We start from the raw sequence: 17567 nt of genomic DNA on the forward strand, positions 1-17567 counted from the left end.
AAAAAGATACTCTTGTTATTAGCAAATATCCCTTTATGGGGTACTCACTGTAGGATGCTTGTCGTTTCATAGTTGTCTGTCTTTGCTCAGTGGGTAATGCTTTATCCCGCCATTTAGTCTTGTCATTGCATGCTGGCACTGGCTTTCCCGCAGCTGCCCATCAGTGTTTATGCCACCAGCAAAGTACCAGCCCCTGGAAATTGATGGTTGTTGTTTAGTCACTAAGTCGTGTCCGACCAACAAAGAGATGGAAAAGAAGTAGCCATGACCCCAGAGCTTGTTTTCCTAGAAACTAAGTGTAGAAAGTGTTCAAACAGGAAGAGCTGATCAACCATAGGAGCTGACTATGGGATTTAGTGGCAGCCTTGAAAAAAACACTCTCAGTGGAGAAAGTGAGTCACTCAGTCATGACCGACTCTTTTGCAACCCCATGGACTGTAGCCCCCCAGACTCCTCTGTCCGTGGGATTTCCTAGGCAAGAATACTGGAGTGGGTTGCCATTTCCTCCTCCAGGGGATCTTCCGGACCCAGGGATCAAACCATCACCTCCTGCATTGGCAGGCGGATTCTTTACCACCTGAACCATCAGGGAAGCCCCTGGAAAATAGTTAGGTTTTAATAGACACTTGCTTTGACTCCAGCATGAGGGTTTCAGACCTAGTCTGTTGCCGTCAGATAGACTGTGGAGACGGTGCTTCTCTGACATTTCTAAGTAGGTGGCTTCTTGCTTCCCTCCAGCAGAGGGTTGGCCTCTCACCCTCGCCCAGGAACATGCTGCCTCTTACATTCCGGGGCAAGAGGCCAGATGCTCAGTGTTCGTGAGTGTGGCTGACGAGCACTGTGAGTTGGTGGTAGGGTCGGACTTGTGAGGCTGGGCCAGCAGTGCCCACTTCTCCGTCTGGACAGTCTCTCCTGTGAGTCACCTATAGCAGTGTCTCACCTGCGGTTGGTTTGCCATGGCCATCTAGGGCTGCACAGGTGGTCTCTGTGTGATAACTGGGGTGCCGCTCTTGTAAACTGAGAAGGGAGTGTCTCTCCCAAATCTGCTCCACAGTCCTGCTCCTGCACAGTCGTGGGCATGGACCCTCCAGGATGCCCTGGCCTTCTCAGGGTAACAGGGATGCCAGAAATGTCAGCGTCCTGCTTGAGATCAGACTCCAGCCCTTGTGGGTCCCTCAATCAGGGCCTGGACGGTGCTGAGGGTTCAGGAGGAGTGCTGAGGTTTGAGCAACTCTCCTGTACTCTGAGGGACTTCCTGCATGGCTCAGCGGTAGAGAATCCGCCTGCCTATGCAGGATACGTGGGTTCGATCCCTGGGTCAGGAAGATCCTCTGAAGAAGGAAATGGCAACCCACTCCAGTATTCTTGCTTGGAAAGTCCCATGGACAGAGGAGCCTGGCTGGCTATAGTCTATATATACATGGGATTGCAGAGTCGGACATGCCTGAGCAACTGAGCATGCGCGCACCTGTACTCTGAAGCTTTCTTCCTGTAGAAAATGAAATTTACTGAAGTCATGGGGGTAGAGGCAGCTTTATGGAAGGAGAGCAGACCTTACATATCACAGATCACCGCCCCGTAGTCCAGCCTAGAAGCTTTTATAGGAACAGACTCATAAGCATCCCTGGACACACCTGTGCCCTGGGCTGCGCTGACACTTGCAGTCACTTGTGGTTTAACGTACAGACAGTTGATAACTGATCTTCTGGGTTCCGTCCGGCAGGCCCAGGGAGTAGTCATTTATTATATTTAAACTTTAGTTTAAAAGACCACTTTAATTTGGAAGGCTGAAAGTGTAAGGGCAAACAGTGGATTCACGAGCTCCTTGTAAAGGATGAGTGAATGGGATGCAACTAGAGTCCCACTGGACCAGTCCCATTGGCATCCAGTGCACGTGCCAGCCGAGGAATGAGGCCAGTTGACACAAAGCCACAAACAGTGGAGGCCAGGGCTCCCCCACCCCACCCGAGGCCTCCTTTGAGCCTTGGCAGCCATTCCCATATAGCCACAGAGACATAAGTGCCCTGGGGTATCCCTCACCTTCCCTGCCTACCCTCCTCATCCTCTCTGTGCAGGGGAGGTCCAGGCCTTCTACGAGGACTTGAGTGGCCGGCAGTACGTGAACGAAGTCTTCAACTTCAGCGTGGACAAGCTCTATGACCTCCTGTTCACTGACTCACCCTTCCAGCGGGACTTCATGGAGCAGCGACGCTTCTCAGGTCCGTGCCCCTCCCCAGGCTGGTGCCTCCCACCCCTTCCCGCTCTGTCTGCTCTGCTTTCCCCTCCTCCCCTCCAATGCACCCTCCTTTTGCCAGCCACCTGATGGCCCAGGGCGCTCCCTCTCTGGCTGCACGTGGTTCTGGAGCTCCCCGGGGCCCTGCCAGCTGCTTCTCCCCACACCGCTGTGGCTGCACTTGTCCTCTGCAGCCGGCCCTTCAGTGCTAGCCCCCAAAGGCTCAGCAGCGAACAGGAACCCCCAGGGCTCACCGTCTAGCCGAGAGCAGCAGCTGCCAGGCCTGGTTGGCACATGCCACCCACTGGGCTCATCACCCTGTCTTGTCTCATTCAATCCTCCAGCCTGCCCTGGGTGCTGTTATTGTGGTCCCCATGATACCAGGGAGGGAGGTGGATCTCAGACCCCTGTTATCTGCCTAAGATCATGCAGCTGAGAAGGGGCCCGGATGGGATTCAAACCTCGGGCTCTCAGAGTCAGTGCTTTGCACCGGATGCTCCTTGCTCCTGCCCTGCAACTCTCCAGGGACCAATAAGGCTGCTCAGTGTCCAAGCCTGCGGAGGAGCCCTTGGGCACCAGCGTAGCCCTCTGCCAGGAGGAGGGGCGTGCCAAGGGCAATGGGAGGTCGCGTCTCAGAGGAGAGGGCTTCTTCCCAAGGATCCCAGGCCCCCATCACAGTAGCTCCAGTGTTGCCAGCACCCCTGTAGGTGGCCCCCAGGACCTCCTGCCCTAGTCCAGAACAATACGCATTCCGGAGCCTGTGTAGGTCCTCGGCCAGTCTACAATGAGCCTCTTTCTGCTCGGACGCCCCTTCCTCTCAGCCTCCTCCCCCAGCCCTTTGACTTCCTTTGGAGGGGCCAGTTGGCAACCAGTGCAGCTGAGAGAAGGTCACTGGATGGGGCCACTCAGAGGTGGGGACAGCAGGCCTTTTTCCTTCCCTCATCCCCTGGCTCCCCTCTCCCCTCAGATATCATCTTCCATCCGTGGAAGAAGGAGGAGAATGGAAACCAGAGCCGAGTGATCCTTTACACCATCACCCTTACCAACCCTTTGGCTCCCAAAACTGCCACCGTCAGGGAGACACAGGTGAGCTGAGGTCGGGCGGGGACGGACTCTGTTCTGCTGTAAATGGTTCAGGAGAGAGATGTCAGGATGAACATCTGGGCGTGAGTGATGTTCAGCCTGAAACAGTGCTTAGATGCTGCGTTTCCCTCAGGTCCCCGCTCAGAAGTCAGGAGCCGGTGGGGGGCGGTCATCGGGAAGGATCGGTTCCTCCCGACTTGCTCCTCTTCAGCCCCGCCCCCCGCCCTTTCTTCCCTGCAGACCATGTACAAGGCGAGCCAGGAGAGCGAGTGCTACGTGATCGACGCCGAGGTCCTCACGCACGACGTGCCGTATCACGACTACTTCTACACCATCAACCGCTACACGCTCACCCGCGTGGCCCGCAACAAGAGTCGACTCAGGTGCTGTCTCTGCGGGCGGGCAGGTTCAGAGCAAGTCCCTGGTGTTCCTGGGGGACCCTGCATCGGACAGCACTGATGTGCTCCTGAGGAGGAGGAGGGAGGCGGGGGGTGTTGGCTGTGGGCTCATTCTTTTTTCTGTCTTTTCTCTGAATACTTCAAGACCCACCCCACACCCTCCCCCCAACCTGACAGCTCCTACTTCTCCACCACATGTTTCCCTCACCCCTCTGTGTATCTCTGTCTCTTCTGTTTTAAAATATTTACTTGGCTGCACCAGGCCTTAGTTGCCGCATGCTCCATCATTAGTTGTGGCAGGCAAGATCTTTTCTTAGATGCAGCTTGTGGGATCTAGTTCCCTGACCAGGGATCAGATCTGGGCCCCTGCCCTGAGAGGGAGGAGTCTTGGCCACTGGACCACCAGGGAAGTCTCTGTGTCTCTCGTTCCTAAAGTATCAGAGCCACTGCTATTTAGTGATTGTCTGCAGTTCATAAGTCTTATGTAGTTACTTCACCTCCATGAACTGGATTCTTTAGAGTAACCCAAGGAGGTGAGTGTGTCCTCACTTTTCAGGTAAGAAAACTGAGGGTCATTACAAGATGAGTAACTTTTCCAACAGTCACAAGCACTGAAACCCAGGTCTTAGAGAAGCGAATCTCTGCCCTTCCTGTCCTGCTGAATGCTGGGCACATTGCGAGTTTCCAGGCATCTTCCTGACGGCAGCGGCTCCAGCCGTCCAGGCCAGCAGGAGCCCACCCATCACTCTATTCCCAGCACCCAGGATGGGGCCTGCACACAGCGGAGTTAGAAAGTGTTGATTGAGTGATTAGCCGGATGCTGTTTATGGCTGTCCAGGGCACTGTGATGTGCGTTTCGAGGATGGAAGAAATTTAGACTCTGACATTTCAAGAAGCTTGTGGTTAGATTGAAAAGCCAAGACACACACCCATCTGAGAATAACTGGGTCGTGCACCTGTATCTTAAACAAAAATCTTTTACGGAGCAGAAATTCATTCGTGTCATTCAAATAGAATAGGAATTTGATAAAAGGTTGCAGAGGGGTCTTTGGGGAGTCAGGAAGATCAAATGAATACCCACACTTTGGAAAAGGGTCTGAATCTTTCTCTTCTTCTTATTTTAAAAAAATCCTTTTTGGCTTCTGTGAGAGCAACCCCTCCCGTCCCACTCTCTTCTTTTTCCTCCTCCTCTTCTCCCGCCCCGCTCCCTTCTCTTCTCCCTTCCTTCTTCCTTTTTTCCTCCCTCTCCTGCCCTCTCCCTTCTTTCACCTCCCTCCAGCCCCTCTCTTCCTCTCCTGCAGGGTCTGTGTTCCTTGCTTGCAGATTCCTTGGTTGGGGGTGGGGGTCTTCCAGCTGGATGTCCTTTCTGCCCAGCTCCCTTAGAGGTATCTGCTTGTCCAGCTAGACCCCCACAGAGCCCACCCTTAGTCCAGAAAGTGGTTGCTGGGAGCGGGGTGAGGGGCCATGGGCAAGCGCACATCAGACTGGGGTGGGGTCCCTTCTTCTTCCTCGTGAGGGCAGAGCCAGCAGCCTTGGACGTGGGGGGTATTGGGAGTAAAAGTGAACCTTCAGGAGAGCAGAGCAGCGGGTGAGCAGGAGCAGAAGGAGCTGATGCTGCAGGAGACCAGGCAGTGAGAGGCCCACGGGCAGAGCAGGAGCTGGCAAAGTGCCGGGGAGGTGGAAAGGCAGGAGACAGGTGGTAGCCAGTGAAACTCTTTTAACGGTGGAAGCTATGAAGCCCAAGACTCTGCCTTGGGCTCGAAGTCTCTGAAGACAGAGAAGGGCCCTGGGCCCTCCCAGGAGGAGGCCCCATGGTGTCATGAGTGAGCTCTGAGCTGGGAGTCAGGGCCCTTCGTGTTAGTCTTTGGTCCGCTTACAAATTCTCAGACTCAGTTTTCCCATCCCTAAAATGGGGATAACCCCACTAGCTTCACCTGCCTCCCAGGGTGCCCAGGGAAATCACATGACGTCATGGATGCAAACCTGTAAAGGGCAGCATGAGGCTGCTTTGACCTGAAACCTGAAGTTTCCTGTTCCCAGCAGAGGAGGGTCTACCCAGGAAAGGGCTGATCTTGGTTCTGGCTTCTTCCTCAGGGTCTCCACAGAGCTGCGCTATCGGAAACAGCCCTGGGGGCTGGTGAAAACGTTCATCGAGAAGAACTTCTGGAGTGGGCTGGAGGACTACTTCCGCCACCTGGGTGAGCGCCTGCCGATGCTGCTGGGTGAACCGACCCTCTGTCCCCGTTCAAGCAGGGGAGGGGGCCTTGGACACAGGGAGAGACGGAGGAGGTGAGGGGGGCTTCACGGGGTCCCTGAGTCTGCCCAGGAATGGGTCCATGTATGTGAACGTGTGCACGTTCAAGAGACTCTGACTGCGGCCTTTATGAGATTGTAATCGTGATGGGTGGGCTTCCCTGGTGGCTCAGTGGTAAAGAATCTGCCTGCCAATGCAGGAGACATGGGTTTGATCCCTTGGTCAGGAAGATTCCCTGGAGGAGAAAATGACAAGCCACTTTGGTATTCTTGCCTGGGAAATCCCATGGACAAAGGACCCTGAAGGGCTGTAGTCCATGGGGTCACAAAAGAGTCGCACACAACTTAGCAACTAAACCACAACTGAAAGGATCCGTGACCCCCCCAGAATGAGCCTGAGATCTAGATACCCTGGTGGTAATATGTTATGAGAAGGAAATAGCCATTGAAGGCATCCACTGGGAAATGTGACGTACCCTGGGTTGCATATGTGAGGGTGTACGTTGGAAGCCTTTGTCTACACACTGTTGAACGACCCAGAAGAGGGCTTTGGGCTGGGCTGGGTCCCAGGATAACTTTCTAGGGCTCAGGGGCATCCCTGAGGGACCCCCTACCCTCCAGGCAACACCCCAGAGTCTGGTATGGGAACATGGTACTTTTAGAGGGCATTCAGCTAGGAGTGAATAGAGTTGCTCCAGAGGTCAGTATGTTAGGTTGGGGGCAAGGGCATGTGGCCTCTTACGTGGTCTTTTGACCCTGACAGAGAGTGAGCTGACCAAAACAGAGAGCACCTACTTGGCGGAGATGCACAGACAGTCTCCTAAAGAGAAGGCCAGCAAGCCCCCAACGGTGCGGAGGAGAAAACGGCCCCATGCTCACCTGCGGGTGCCACACCTGGAGGAGGTGATGAGCCCCGTCACCACGCCCACTGATGAGGACGTGGGCCACAGGATCAAACATGTGGCAGGTGTGTGCCAGGTGGGGGCAGAGTGGATGTCTCAGGGCTGTGGGCAGAGCTCCCTGCCTGTACCAGGCACACAGGCACACTCACCTTGCAGCCTTGGATAGACTGGGTGTGACTGGCTCTCGACTCATAAAGTCTGAGGCTCTGGATGCTGTACTGCAGTGGTCTTCAACCTTTTTGGCACCAGGGACTGGTTTCATGGAAGACAATTTTTCCATGGACTGGGGTGCAGGGTGGGGTGACTTCAGAATGATTCAAGCTCGTTACATTTATTGTGCACTTTATTTCTACTATTATTACATCAGCTCCATCTCAGAACATCAGGCATTAGACCTCAGAGGTTGAGGACCCCTGCTCTACTATTTCCTTTTGCCCTTAAGCTCCCCAGCCCCTGCTGTACCCCTTATATGCTCTGTTGAACAGAAAGTGTCTTTGAGTTTTTGCCTCTGTGTTCCCTGAGCTCCATGGCTCCTTGAATGAGCTTGAGCCTGAAGCTTCTGCATTCTCAGGAAAGGCTCCTGGAGAAGCTAAAGCTCAGACCCCAATGTTACCTCGTAACAGGTCAGGGGGTACAAGGTGGCCCCCTCCTCGGTGTGTCTCCCTCCTCCCATGGAGCTGTGCACACTCTCCTGTCTTTGCTCAGGCGTGGAAACCTGCAGCAGGGGTTTTTCAGACTATGCTCTGCTCCTCCCTTCCCAGATATTGGGGTGTTGATCACAGCAGGTTGAGGCAGGGGGAGGTGGGGGGTGTCAGCCTTCCGCGTACTTCAACCGGCTTTAGCCGGAGCACTCGCATCTTATTTGTGTATTTTACATACAGGACTTCTGACTAACTTCTCATTTGAATAAACTGACCCTCAGTGTTCACGTGACTTTCTCAGCATCACGTGGCCTATTAGGGATAAAGCTAGCGCTGAAAGCTGCCTCTGGCCCAGCACAGTGCTGTTTGCCTCCCACGGCTACAGGTCTCTTTGTCCTGCATCTGCAGGTCCCAGCTACAGGGGTCGGGCGGTTTTCTCATCCATTCAGTCACTTCCCTTCTAGTTTCAGAGGGCAGAGGGCTATCCACGAAGCACATGGTTTCTGAGACAGCAGCATTACGGACAGCTCTGTGCAGGACCGGCCTCCTGTCAGCTTGTGGTGGGCTCGCGGGCCGCGTGATGATGGCCTCTTCCTTCTCCCCACAGGTTCCACGCAGACGCGGCACATCCCCGAGGACAGCCCCAACGGTTTCCACCTGCAGAGCGTGTCCAAGCTGCTGCTGGTTATCAGCTGTGTGTAAGGGACTCCGGCTCTCCCCCAGCCGTGCCCCCGCCCCTTCCTTTCTCGCCTGCCGCCTCCTCCCCATCTGTCTTCCTCAGGCATCCAGACAGCCTCGCTGCTGCCCCGGTTCTTGCTTTCTCCCCTGGTCTCTCTCCAGATCGGTTGCTCTGTCTGTCACTCCTTGCCTCTTTGCTGCTTTTTTCTGTTTCATTCAGTGCTTTACTGTGTGCTAGGCCTTCAGGACTCAGAAGAAAACGCTGCAGACAGCATCCGTGACAGGAACTCAATTTCAAGTGGGTCAGACAGGCAGGAATTGATGGTTACTGCAGTGCTGGATTGGAGAAGGCGATGGCACCCCACTCCAGTACTCTTGCCTGGAAAATCCCATGGACGGAGGAGCCTGGTGGGCTACAGTCCATGGGGTTGTGAAGAGTCGAACACGACTGAGCGACTTCACTTTCACTTTTCACTTTCATGCATTGGAGAAGGAAATGGCAACCCACTCCAGTGTTCTTGCCTGGAGAATCCCAGAGACGGGGGAGCCTGATGGGCTGCCATCTATGGGGTCGCACAGAGTCGGACACGACTAAAGTGACTTAGCAGCAGCAATGTTGGATAAATGTTAATACAGAGATGCTACAGACGTTTTAGGAGCCCACTCTTTTGTTTGTGACTGGTGTTCTGGGTGTCTGCTCTGTGCTGGGCATTGGGACTGTGCACTTACGGGCCCACCCTTGACTGGGCGGCCAGACAAAGTCCAGGACTTTGGAGTCCAGGAAAAGTGCATGCTTATTTTATTGTAAGCAATGTATACTTATTGCCATAAGCTATAAAACTGTGGGCTCAGCAACTTGCACAGGAAGTTCATTGAGAGAAAGGAGGATGTAAGGTGGGAGGGCTTCCTTGGTGGCTCAGACGTTAGAGAATCTGCCTGCAGTGCAAGAGACCTGGGTTTGATTCCTGAGTAGGGAAGATCCCCTGGAGAAGGGAGTTGGCTACCCACTCCTGGGAAATCCATGGACAGAGGAGCCTGGCTGGTTATAGTCCATTGAGTCGCAAAGAGTTGGACACGACTGAGTAACTAACACACACAGAGTGGGAGGACATAGCTCTCTGACGTGTGAGCCCAGAGGCTGCTGTAAGGACTTTCGTACACCTTGGGCAGGAGCAGCTCAGACAGCTAAGTGCTGACCGCTCTTCTGCTTGGTTGGGCCACTGCCTGACAGCCTGGCCCTTCCTGCCTGGGGCTGTGCTGGGGGATGTGGGGGGATAGCTGAGGGAGTTGGGGACTCAGGAGCTGCCCAGATGCTGCCCTCTCAGGGATGCACCGGGCACTAGACCGTCCATAGCTCTGTCCTGCTCTGTGACGCCCACCCCACGCCCCAGCCTTCATGCCTTCACTGAGGCATTTTCAGAAACACAGAAGCAAGCACACAGCTCTGCCCACAGGAAACCGGGAAAGAAGTCCTGGACTAACACAGTTGGAGTTTCACTTAAAAAAAAAATCACCCTGATGGCACTATTGTGTATAGAATAGACAAGAACAGGCAGGAGGCGGGGAGGCCAGTGGAGCAGATGGCAGTGATCTCAGTGGGAGGGGCTGGTCGGGCTGAGATGAGGGCCGGGGGCTGGGAGGGCCCAGAGGTTAAGGCTCGTGGCACCTGGTTACGTAGCTAAAGATGAGGACTCTCAGGTCCACGTGCCTGTGAGGGCTTTGTCGTGGACAGAAACCTGGAACTTAGTGAAAAGACGTTGCGGAAGATGCTGTCCGTCCCCAGTGTTTCTGAGGTTGTCCAAATGGACGTGGCAGGTAGATAGCTGTGGACCTGGAGCTTAGAGGGGGAGTTAAGGCTGCAGTTGCGGATTCATTTGTCAGTAGCATCAGTGCCATGGTGTGCACGAGATCATCATGGCGGCGAGTGTGGAGCGTGAGAGGGGAGATGGGCTGAGGACAGGCCGGGGACCAGGTGGCAAGAGGGGGCCTGTGAGTGTCAGGAGGGGGGCGCTCTTGTTCACCGCACCTAAATATGTAACATAAAAATAGATGCAAGTCTTCTGACTGTGACTATGGCATAAGCAGCCCACATATTTTTATAAAACTAAACACAAAGACAACTGTAAGACCAGTGAAAATCCACCTTCAGCAGCAGCATTTTAATGTCATTCCTACCACTGTCAAAACTGAATCTCTGATGTTGGGTTTGCTTAACAGAAAACTCTAACCTTGGGTTAGCTCTGTTTCAGCTCTTTCTGTGTTTTGTTGTAAGTAAAGAAGATCGGGTGGCCTGAGTAAATTGTATAGTGGATTAAGTCACGTTGGAGCTCTGATAGTTGAGGATATTCAGACCTCATCTTCCAACCCTAGAGTGTCCGGGCAGTGGGTCTGCTCCCAGCGTGCAAGTGAAACCTTCGAGAACAATGCAGGGTGTCTGTCTTAAGTGGCCCATGCCACCGTAAGCCTGCCCTGTGGCCATCCAGCCCTTGCATCTTTTCTCTGTTTAGACCACCCTCAGGCCTCACTTGAGCCACATCAAGGGGTGTCCCTTGGCCTCCGCTGAGCACAAACCAGACTGTAAGCACAATCCCAAATGCAGGTGCTGAAGTGGTTGCAGGGCACCTTGAAGAGGTGGCTTTCAGAAGATCCAGGTGTCTGGTGCAATTAAAGGTGGTATCGTTGAGATTCAGTACATCACTTAGAAGTCCTTGTGGAGAGCTCAGAGAGCCCCGGGAACACAGCTGAGTAGCCCCTGGGATTTGTAGCCGCCCCTTTAAGGAAGACAACCTTCCAGAGTGCTGGAAGCCAGGGTGAGAAACACAGAAACACATGCCACATGTATCACATATTTTGAAAGGTCAGAGACGTGGCAGATTTTCTTTTCTTTGCTGGTCTTTTCTCCATCTATTTATCTTCCCATTTTTGTCATTCCTTTTCCTGTGTGTCTGGACCTCCTCCTTTAATTAAAGTAACCACACCCCTCGTGAGGGGTTTCACATACATCCCTTCCATGGGGGGCTTCACATACACCCCCTCTGTGCACAGAGTCACCCCAGTAGAGTGGGTATTATTGGGAAACTTGATAGGAAGTTAAGAGGCTTCAAAGGCGGGAGCCAGGCTTTGTGCCCAGTTCTGCGTGTCTACGTCCTGTCTGTCCCAGAGTCTTCATCTCTCCATTCCATGAACCTTGAGGCCACTGAGGCCGAGAGGAGAGAATTCTCAGGCCCTCGCTGACTCTCCATTCCCTACTGGGTCCGACCCCTGGTTATCCTCCCAGCTCCCTGTCTCCTCGTAGCTCCGGCCTATCCCTGGGAAGCCTCGGCTGGTCCCCGTGCCCCCAGCAGGGCTCTGACAGATGCACGGGGGAGCCAGGAGCTCTCAGGCAGCTGTGCTAACACTTGGGCAGTGTCAGGGGTCAGAGCTGGGAAACCTTATCTCAACTGATCTCCCTTGAGATACCAAAGGTCCACTTACAGTTGCCCCCAGCCCTTCCTTGCTCACTGTCCTCATCTGCTGTTTTCTCTGCTTCTGGTATTTCTTTCTCACTCTCTCTGGCTCAAGTTAAGCGCAGCCTCCCCTTCCCCACACGAGTCTGTTTCTAACCTCTGCCTCCTCCCCACTTTTCTTCCTTGCTCCCATTAGGATCTGTTTCAGGTACTGTCTGATCGCTTCTTTCACGCCCTCATCTCTTTTCCTCTCCATCCACCTCTCTTCCCCCAGCACCCACTTCTGGGTGATTGTGTGTCTCTCCTTCCTGAGGCCTTCACCCCACACACCCCTCCACGGTCCTCCTGCTGTGCCCCAGCCCCTCCAGGTGAGAGTGTGTCTCTCTGTCTCTCTCCTGCCCCCCCTTGCTGCATTCCTCTCCCCACCTCCCCCAGCTCACTTACTCACTCACTGCGATGCTTCAGGTGACCCAGTGGTTAAGGACGGTGGCCTCTGGGGTGGGGTGCATCCCTGCCTCTGAGAGGGAGGGTGCCCTCCTAGATTCCATCTCATGGCTGCTGTTTCCACCCCCTGCCCCCCTCCCCCAATCTCCTCCTCAGTCTGGTGCTGCTGGTCATCCTCAATGTGATGCTCTTCTACAAACTCTGGATGCTGGAGTACACCACCCAGACACTCACTGCCTGGCAGGGTCTCCGGCTCCAAGAAAGGTAACCCCAGCCTCTTCCCTTGCTCCCCTCGCTGCCCCCTGCTGTGTCCCAGCGCCTGCCTCTCTGGGACGGCCCTGCTGCCCTTTGTGGGGTGGGAGTGGGTAACCCTTGGGAATGAGTCCATGGATGAGCTCTGATAGTTGTCCCTGTAGTTTAGTCTATTTCTGATTTGGGGCACAGGAGAACCTGCGAAGGACAGAGCACTCTGATGTGGGGTCTGGGCGCACAGGACATAACTCCAGCTGCTGCGGTACCCCTTCTCCTATCCCACAGGTTACCCCAGTCCCAGACAGAGTGGGCCCAGCTCTTAGAGTCCCAGCAAAAGTACCACGATACTGAGCTCCAGAAATGGAGGGAGATCATCAAATCCTCGGTGATGCTTCTTGACCAGGTGAGATGCCCTGACCTGCCCTCCTTGCCCCAGGCTTCTAGACGCGGACCGTCTTCCCTGCGCTCTGCGAGGAGGACCGTCTCCCTCCCCCAGTCCTCCTCCTCCATCCAATCTTCTCCAGGCCAGCCTTCTCCAGGCCAGCCGTGGTTCTCGTCTTAGAGCCATCCTTGAGTGAGCTGTTGGAAACACCCGGGTTCCCCAAAGTTACATCAGTGAAATAACACAGTGGATTTGCAAGAGGAAAAAACTATAGATTAGATGGAAGGAGAGCTATTTTTTTTCTCTTGGTAAGCCACAGCCATCTGACAGGCATTTAGAGAGAGAGCTCCCTTTTTACTGAGATTTATCTTCCCAGAGGGCATGTCTTTCTAGTTCCTTTCGATGTGTTCCATCCATCCTCCACCACCTCTTGCCCTCAAAACACAGACACAACACCCAGCATTCAGGACATGGCTTCTCCTCAGAGGCTGTGCTGTGAGTCTGAAAAGAAAGTTGTACTGTGTCTTCTTTCTGTAACATCTTCTTCCTGCTTCTTCCTGCTATCTGAAAACTGAATGCATCTCTTTAAGAAAGTCCTCCTGAGGCGAAATCATTAACTCCATTTCATCAGACAGAGGTGGGATCCTCCCTTTGCCACTAACTAGTTTTTTGACCTTAAGTAAAGGATTTTGTATCGGTAACCTTCCATTTCTTCATCTATAAGATGGAAGTTGTAATCGTTGCTTCATGAAATTGCTGTCCCATTTGCTCTGATGGCACATAGGCAGTCATTAATATTAAATTTTCTTTCTCCTTCATGGTTTGGTCTCTTAGTTCTCAATTAAGGAGAGAGAATTTTAATTCAACTACCAAGATCCTGCATGCCTTATGGCACAGAAACCAAGAAACAAAACAGAAGCAATATATATTTTTTTAATATTTACTTTTATTTGTTTAATTATTTGGCTGTGCTGGGTCTTAGTTGGGGCATGCAGGATCAAGTTCCCTGACCAGGGATCAAACCCGGGCTCCCTGCCTGGAGAGTGCGGAGTCTTAGCCACTGGACAACCAGGGAAGTCCCCAGAAGCAATATTGTAACAAATTCAATAAAGACTTTAAAAGTGGTCCATTTAAAAAAAAAAAAAACTTTATAAAAAAAAATAGTAGATGCATGAGATTGATGGGTAAGAGAGAAGTGTTTGAGCTGGGGAGGAGGAACAGTGTGGCAGCTGTTCCAGGGTAGGAGGGCAGTAGACTTGGGATCAGCGGGAAGCCAAGCTGAGTGAGGAGAAGACCAAGCCAGCCAAGCCAGTGGCCTTGTATGCAGGTCCCGATAGCAGTGGAAACTTTGAGAGAATTCTGAATTTAGAGCAACGAGGACCATGGGGTGAGTGGCGGGGTGGGGGGGTGAAACTCAGTGACACAGCGACCCTTACCCTGGGGGTGCCCTGTGCTATTCATAGATCAGCTGTCCTTTGCCCTGAGACTGTGTCCCTGGAGAACCACCCTGTTTTAGGAGCCTGCCCCCTTCAGCTCCCTGGCATGGCAGGGGACCTCCCATACTCAGGGGCAGTGGGCGCTGCTGGCTGGAGAAGCCCATTTGAGGTCACAAACCCAGGCTGGGGTGCGCTTCCTTGTCTTACAGATGAAGGACTCACTCATCAATCTTCAGAATGGCATCAGGTCCCGAGACTACATGTCAGAAAGCGAAGAGAAGAGGAACCGGTACCACTGACAAGGCAGGAGCTGGGGTGTCTGCAGGAGGCCTGTGCAATACATGTACAGAGACCATATAAATATATATATAAATATATATATATACAGATATAAATATATATATTATATACAGATTTTAAAAAGAGCTAATGCCTATGTACCAGGGAGAAGGAGCAGGGCCACCCCCTGCACTGGCCGGCGGAGCGCCGAGGAGGGCAGGGACCGCCTCTCAGCACCGACCTCCCCCGAACCTCCTGCTCCCCATCCTGTCGTCCCCACCCTTTTCCTTGCTGACCACTCTCGGCTCTGAGAAGGGAGATGTCGAGCCAAAGTTATGCCTGTGAAGACCCTGGGGTCGCGAGAAGAGGTCTCAAGGCGGGCGTTGCTTAAGGTGCTTCATTCCCGAATCCCCTTTTGGTTTGTTCCCAAAACAGAAGAGAATCTTTGCTTCCCTACCCCATGCTTCCCCCAAGATGTTCTCTTGGGAAGGAGGAAGTGTCCAGGGCAGGAGCCCGATCTAAGCTCCACTGTACACGTGCGTGGACCTCACACCACGAGTCTGGTGAAGGGGTCCCGCAGGCCGGCTGGGCAGGCGTCTCTGAAGGGTTTGGGCTTCGTGGCTGCAGGCTCCTAAGGGCTGGTGTTCTGATGAAGGGCATCCTCCTCCATTACCCCCTGCACCTTCCTCTAACCTGTGTGGGGTGTGGACCCAGTAAGGGTGGGGTCTCTTCCTTTCCCACCCCACCCCCTTCTCTCTGGTCTTTTCCCAGGCTGGATCTGGGTGAAGTGTCACTTTTTAGTGCCTAAAGCCCTATTTTTCCTCTGTGCCCTAAGAGCACATTGTTTATTAGTCAGGGTGGAATGTTTTTGATCTTGTTAAACTTCTCTTTTAGTGATTGTAAGCAAGTCAGGTCTGTGGCTCTAACCCCTTCCCTTTGAGCTGTCATTTGATTTCTAGGGTGAATCAGGGTGTTCTAGGACCTCCAGGGTTTGAGGAGGTGAATGTATTAGCCATGGACGGAATGGAGGGTCTCACCACAGAGCTCCTCTGAGTAGTGAGCACCAACATCCATGCGCTTCCTGGCTGCCAGCATCATTTCCTCTCGGTGAGGAACCAACTTAGTCAAGGGAGATGACTATCTGAGATACTTTGCCCGTGAAAGAAGACCTAGGCCTTGGAGGGAATGAATTTGGCCCCGGTGCATGGGTTTGGGCAGGAAAAAGCCAAACAAGTCTGCCCCACTGGGGGCCGTTCCAGATCCTGTTCCTCTGAGTTAGGAATGGAAGTTCTAGCAGGAGGAGCAAAGCCTTTGCTGGCCTCTGGCCCCAGAGAGGTGTGAGATCCCTAAGGAATAGGAAGAAGGCCATGGGTTAGGAAAGTGAGTCATCGAGGGCCTTTGGGGGCTGGCTTACAGAACCCATGATCTTCTGACCTCATGAGGCCCTGCTGCACGTGCTTAGCATCCTTTACACTAACTGCTGTTTCTTCCTGTGATGACCCAAGGAATCCTGCCAGCCCCGGGCAGGGCTTGTAGAGATTCTTATCAGGAAGGGATTATACCAATTTGGCAAGGAGAGCTCTTCCAGATTTCTTTTTCTAGCAGACCTCTTAATGGAACAGACAGAGGGAAGGGAGAGTTGATCACTCACCTAGCCAAAAAGAAGAGCTATATTATATTCCCTTGGACTGGCCTGAGCGTCCCACTTTGGCAATTAAGAAACGTTTTTAACTTTTCATTCTGACTGAAAAAGAGGTTCTTGTTATTGCCCTAAGGGTAGGAAGAGAAGACAGACATGCCGCAGCCAGGTAGGATGAGAAGGGTCCATGAGGGTCATCTGGAACTGATAGCCCTCATGTAGAAGAGGAGATACGAGGAAATGGAGTTGCATGGAATCCTTGTGAAGGGTGCATGTGCCCACAGGCCAGGCGGTCGAGATCAGCCCTGACCAGGACTTTGAATGGGAGACCCTGATGAGCATCAGAGCTTATGGGACCCAAGCCAAAGGAGAAGGAGGAGTGCAGGCTGCTAAGAACTTTCTTCTTGGAGTACCTAGAAGTCAAAAGTATTCTCAGAAACTTTTGAAAGGACAAACGGTAAATTCTCTAATTTATTCCATGCATATTTATTTATTTAATTATTCAGTTATTAAAAGTAGTGTATTGGGACCTTCAGGGTGATTTGAAAAGGGCTATTTGCTGGCAATAAAGTGGTGGAGGTAGGCCTGACTCTGCGGGATTGTTTTACTTTGGCTTCAGCTCACAGGCCCCTCTCAGGCAGAAGCAGTGACAGGGAACTCTGCGAGGAACCCTCTGGATTTCTGGGGGTTTGGGCAGGAGACAGTGTGTACACATGGGAAGCGTCTCTTGGCTTGCCTCATTTGTAAGAATCTTGGATCATTTATAGGCGTTTTCTCAAACCAGGAGAAAACCAACACCTCTGTTCACTCCCAGACAAAAGCTATTCCCTTTTACTCAGTAACCTGTCAAAGAGAAGGGACCTCACCCTTACAGATCAGTCTGGGAGTAAAACATGTAAATGACTTGGTAACTCGTGGCTGGCAGCCTGGCTTGTAAGGGAGTGTTAAAACTGCCATTTCTTATGTTATTTCTCCCCGCCAGGGCTTTTTTTTTTTCCCTTTCCTACATAAGAACTCAGTCATACAGGAGTCTTTCTGCATCATGTAGTGAGGCATGTGAGTGTTTATACTTTCTGCAAAAGGTTTTGCAGTTTCTAGACAGGTGAGAACAGTGGTAAGGTTTGCAGTCCACTCCCACTGACTTGGGGGGAATTGACGAGGCTGGTGTTGGCGAGGCCAGCCATGTCTGTGACTCTCTGCTGCCACGTCCCCATCCTGGGATAAAGGGGTAACTTTGCAGAACAGTAGGATCAGCAGTTTGGCGCTCTCAGTTACGGCACTGGTCTGAGAGGATAGGCGACCTGGGCCTGAGTCCTGGCCCCGCCGTTGGACAAGTCACACACACATACACAACCCGCCCTCTAAGCTTCAGGGCCTGACCTAGACTATCCTAAGGTCACCTCTAGCTTTCACATGGTCTTGGAGGCTGGGTCAGAGCCTGGCCAGGCTGGGCTTTCTCAAACTTGGAAGGCACCCTGCCAAGAGAAGACAGGCCTTCTGG

General features: G+C 52.9%; 1 protein-coding gene across 4 annotated transcripts in view; it reads left to right on the plus strand.

The window, feature by feature from the left end:
- GRAMD1B (GRAM domain containing 1B) overlaps positions 1 to 14447 on the plus strand; it is a 186785-nt gene extending 172338 nt beyond the window's left edge. For 2 of the 4 annotated variants that reach the window (XM_068988331.1, XM_068988332.1), the window contains exons 12-20: positions 2076 to 2219; positions 3201 to 3319; positions 3557 to 3699; positions 5809 to 5912; positions 6731 to 6934; positions 8118 to 8208; positions 12235 to 12342; positions 12616 to 12733; positions 14358 to 14447. In XM_068988331.1, coding sequence (XP_068844432.1) covers positions 2076 to 2219; positions 3201 to 3319; positions 3557 to 3699; positions 5809 to 5912; positions 6731 to 6934; positions 8118 to 8208; positions 12235 to 12342; positions 12616 to 12733; positions 14358 to 14447 — 1121 coding nt within the window. Of the gene's footprint in view, positions 1 to 2075; positions 2220 to 3200; positions 3320 to 3556; positions 3700 to 5808; positions 5913 to 6730; positions 6935 to 8117; positions 8209 to 11830; positions 11843 to 12234; positions 12343 to 12554; positions 12734 to 14357 lie in introns of all 4 variants that reach the window. The other 2 variants (XM_068988333.1, XM_068988330.1) reach the window with 2 other exon arrangements.
- Positions 14448 to 17567: the final 3120 nt, after the last annotated feature.

Source organism: Capricornis sumatraensis, chromosome 16 (assembly GCF_032405125.1).
Source record: "Capricornis sumatraensis isolate serow.1 chromosome 16, serow.2, whole genome shotgun sequence".
NCBI lineage: Eukaryota > Metazoa > Chordata > Mammalia > Artiodactyla > Bovidae > Capricornis > Capricornis sumatraensis.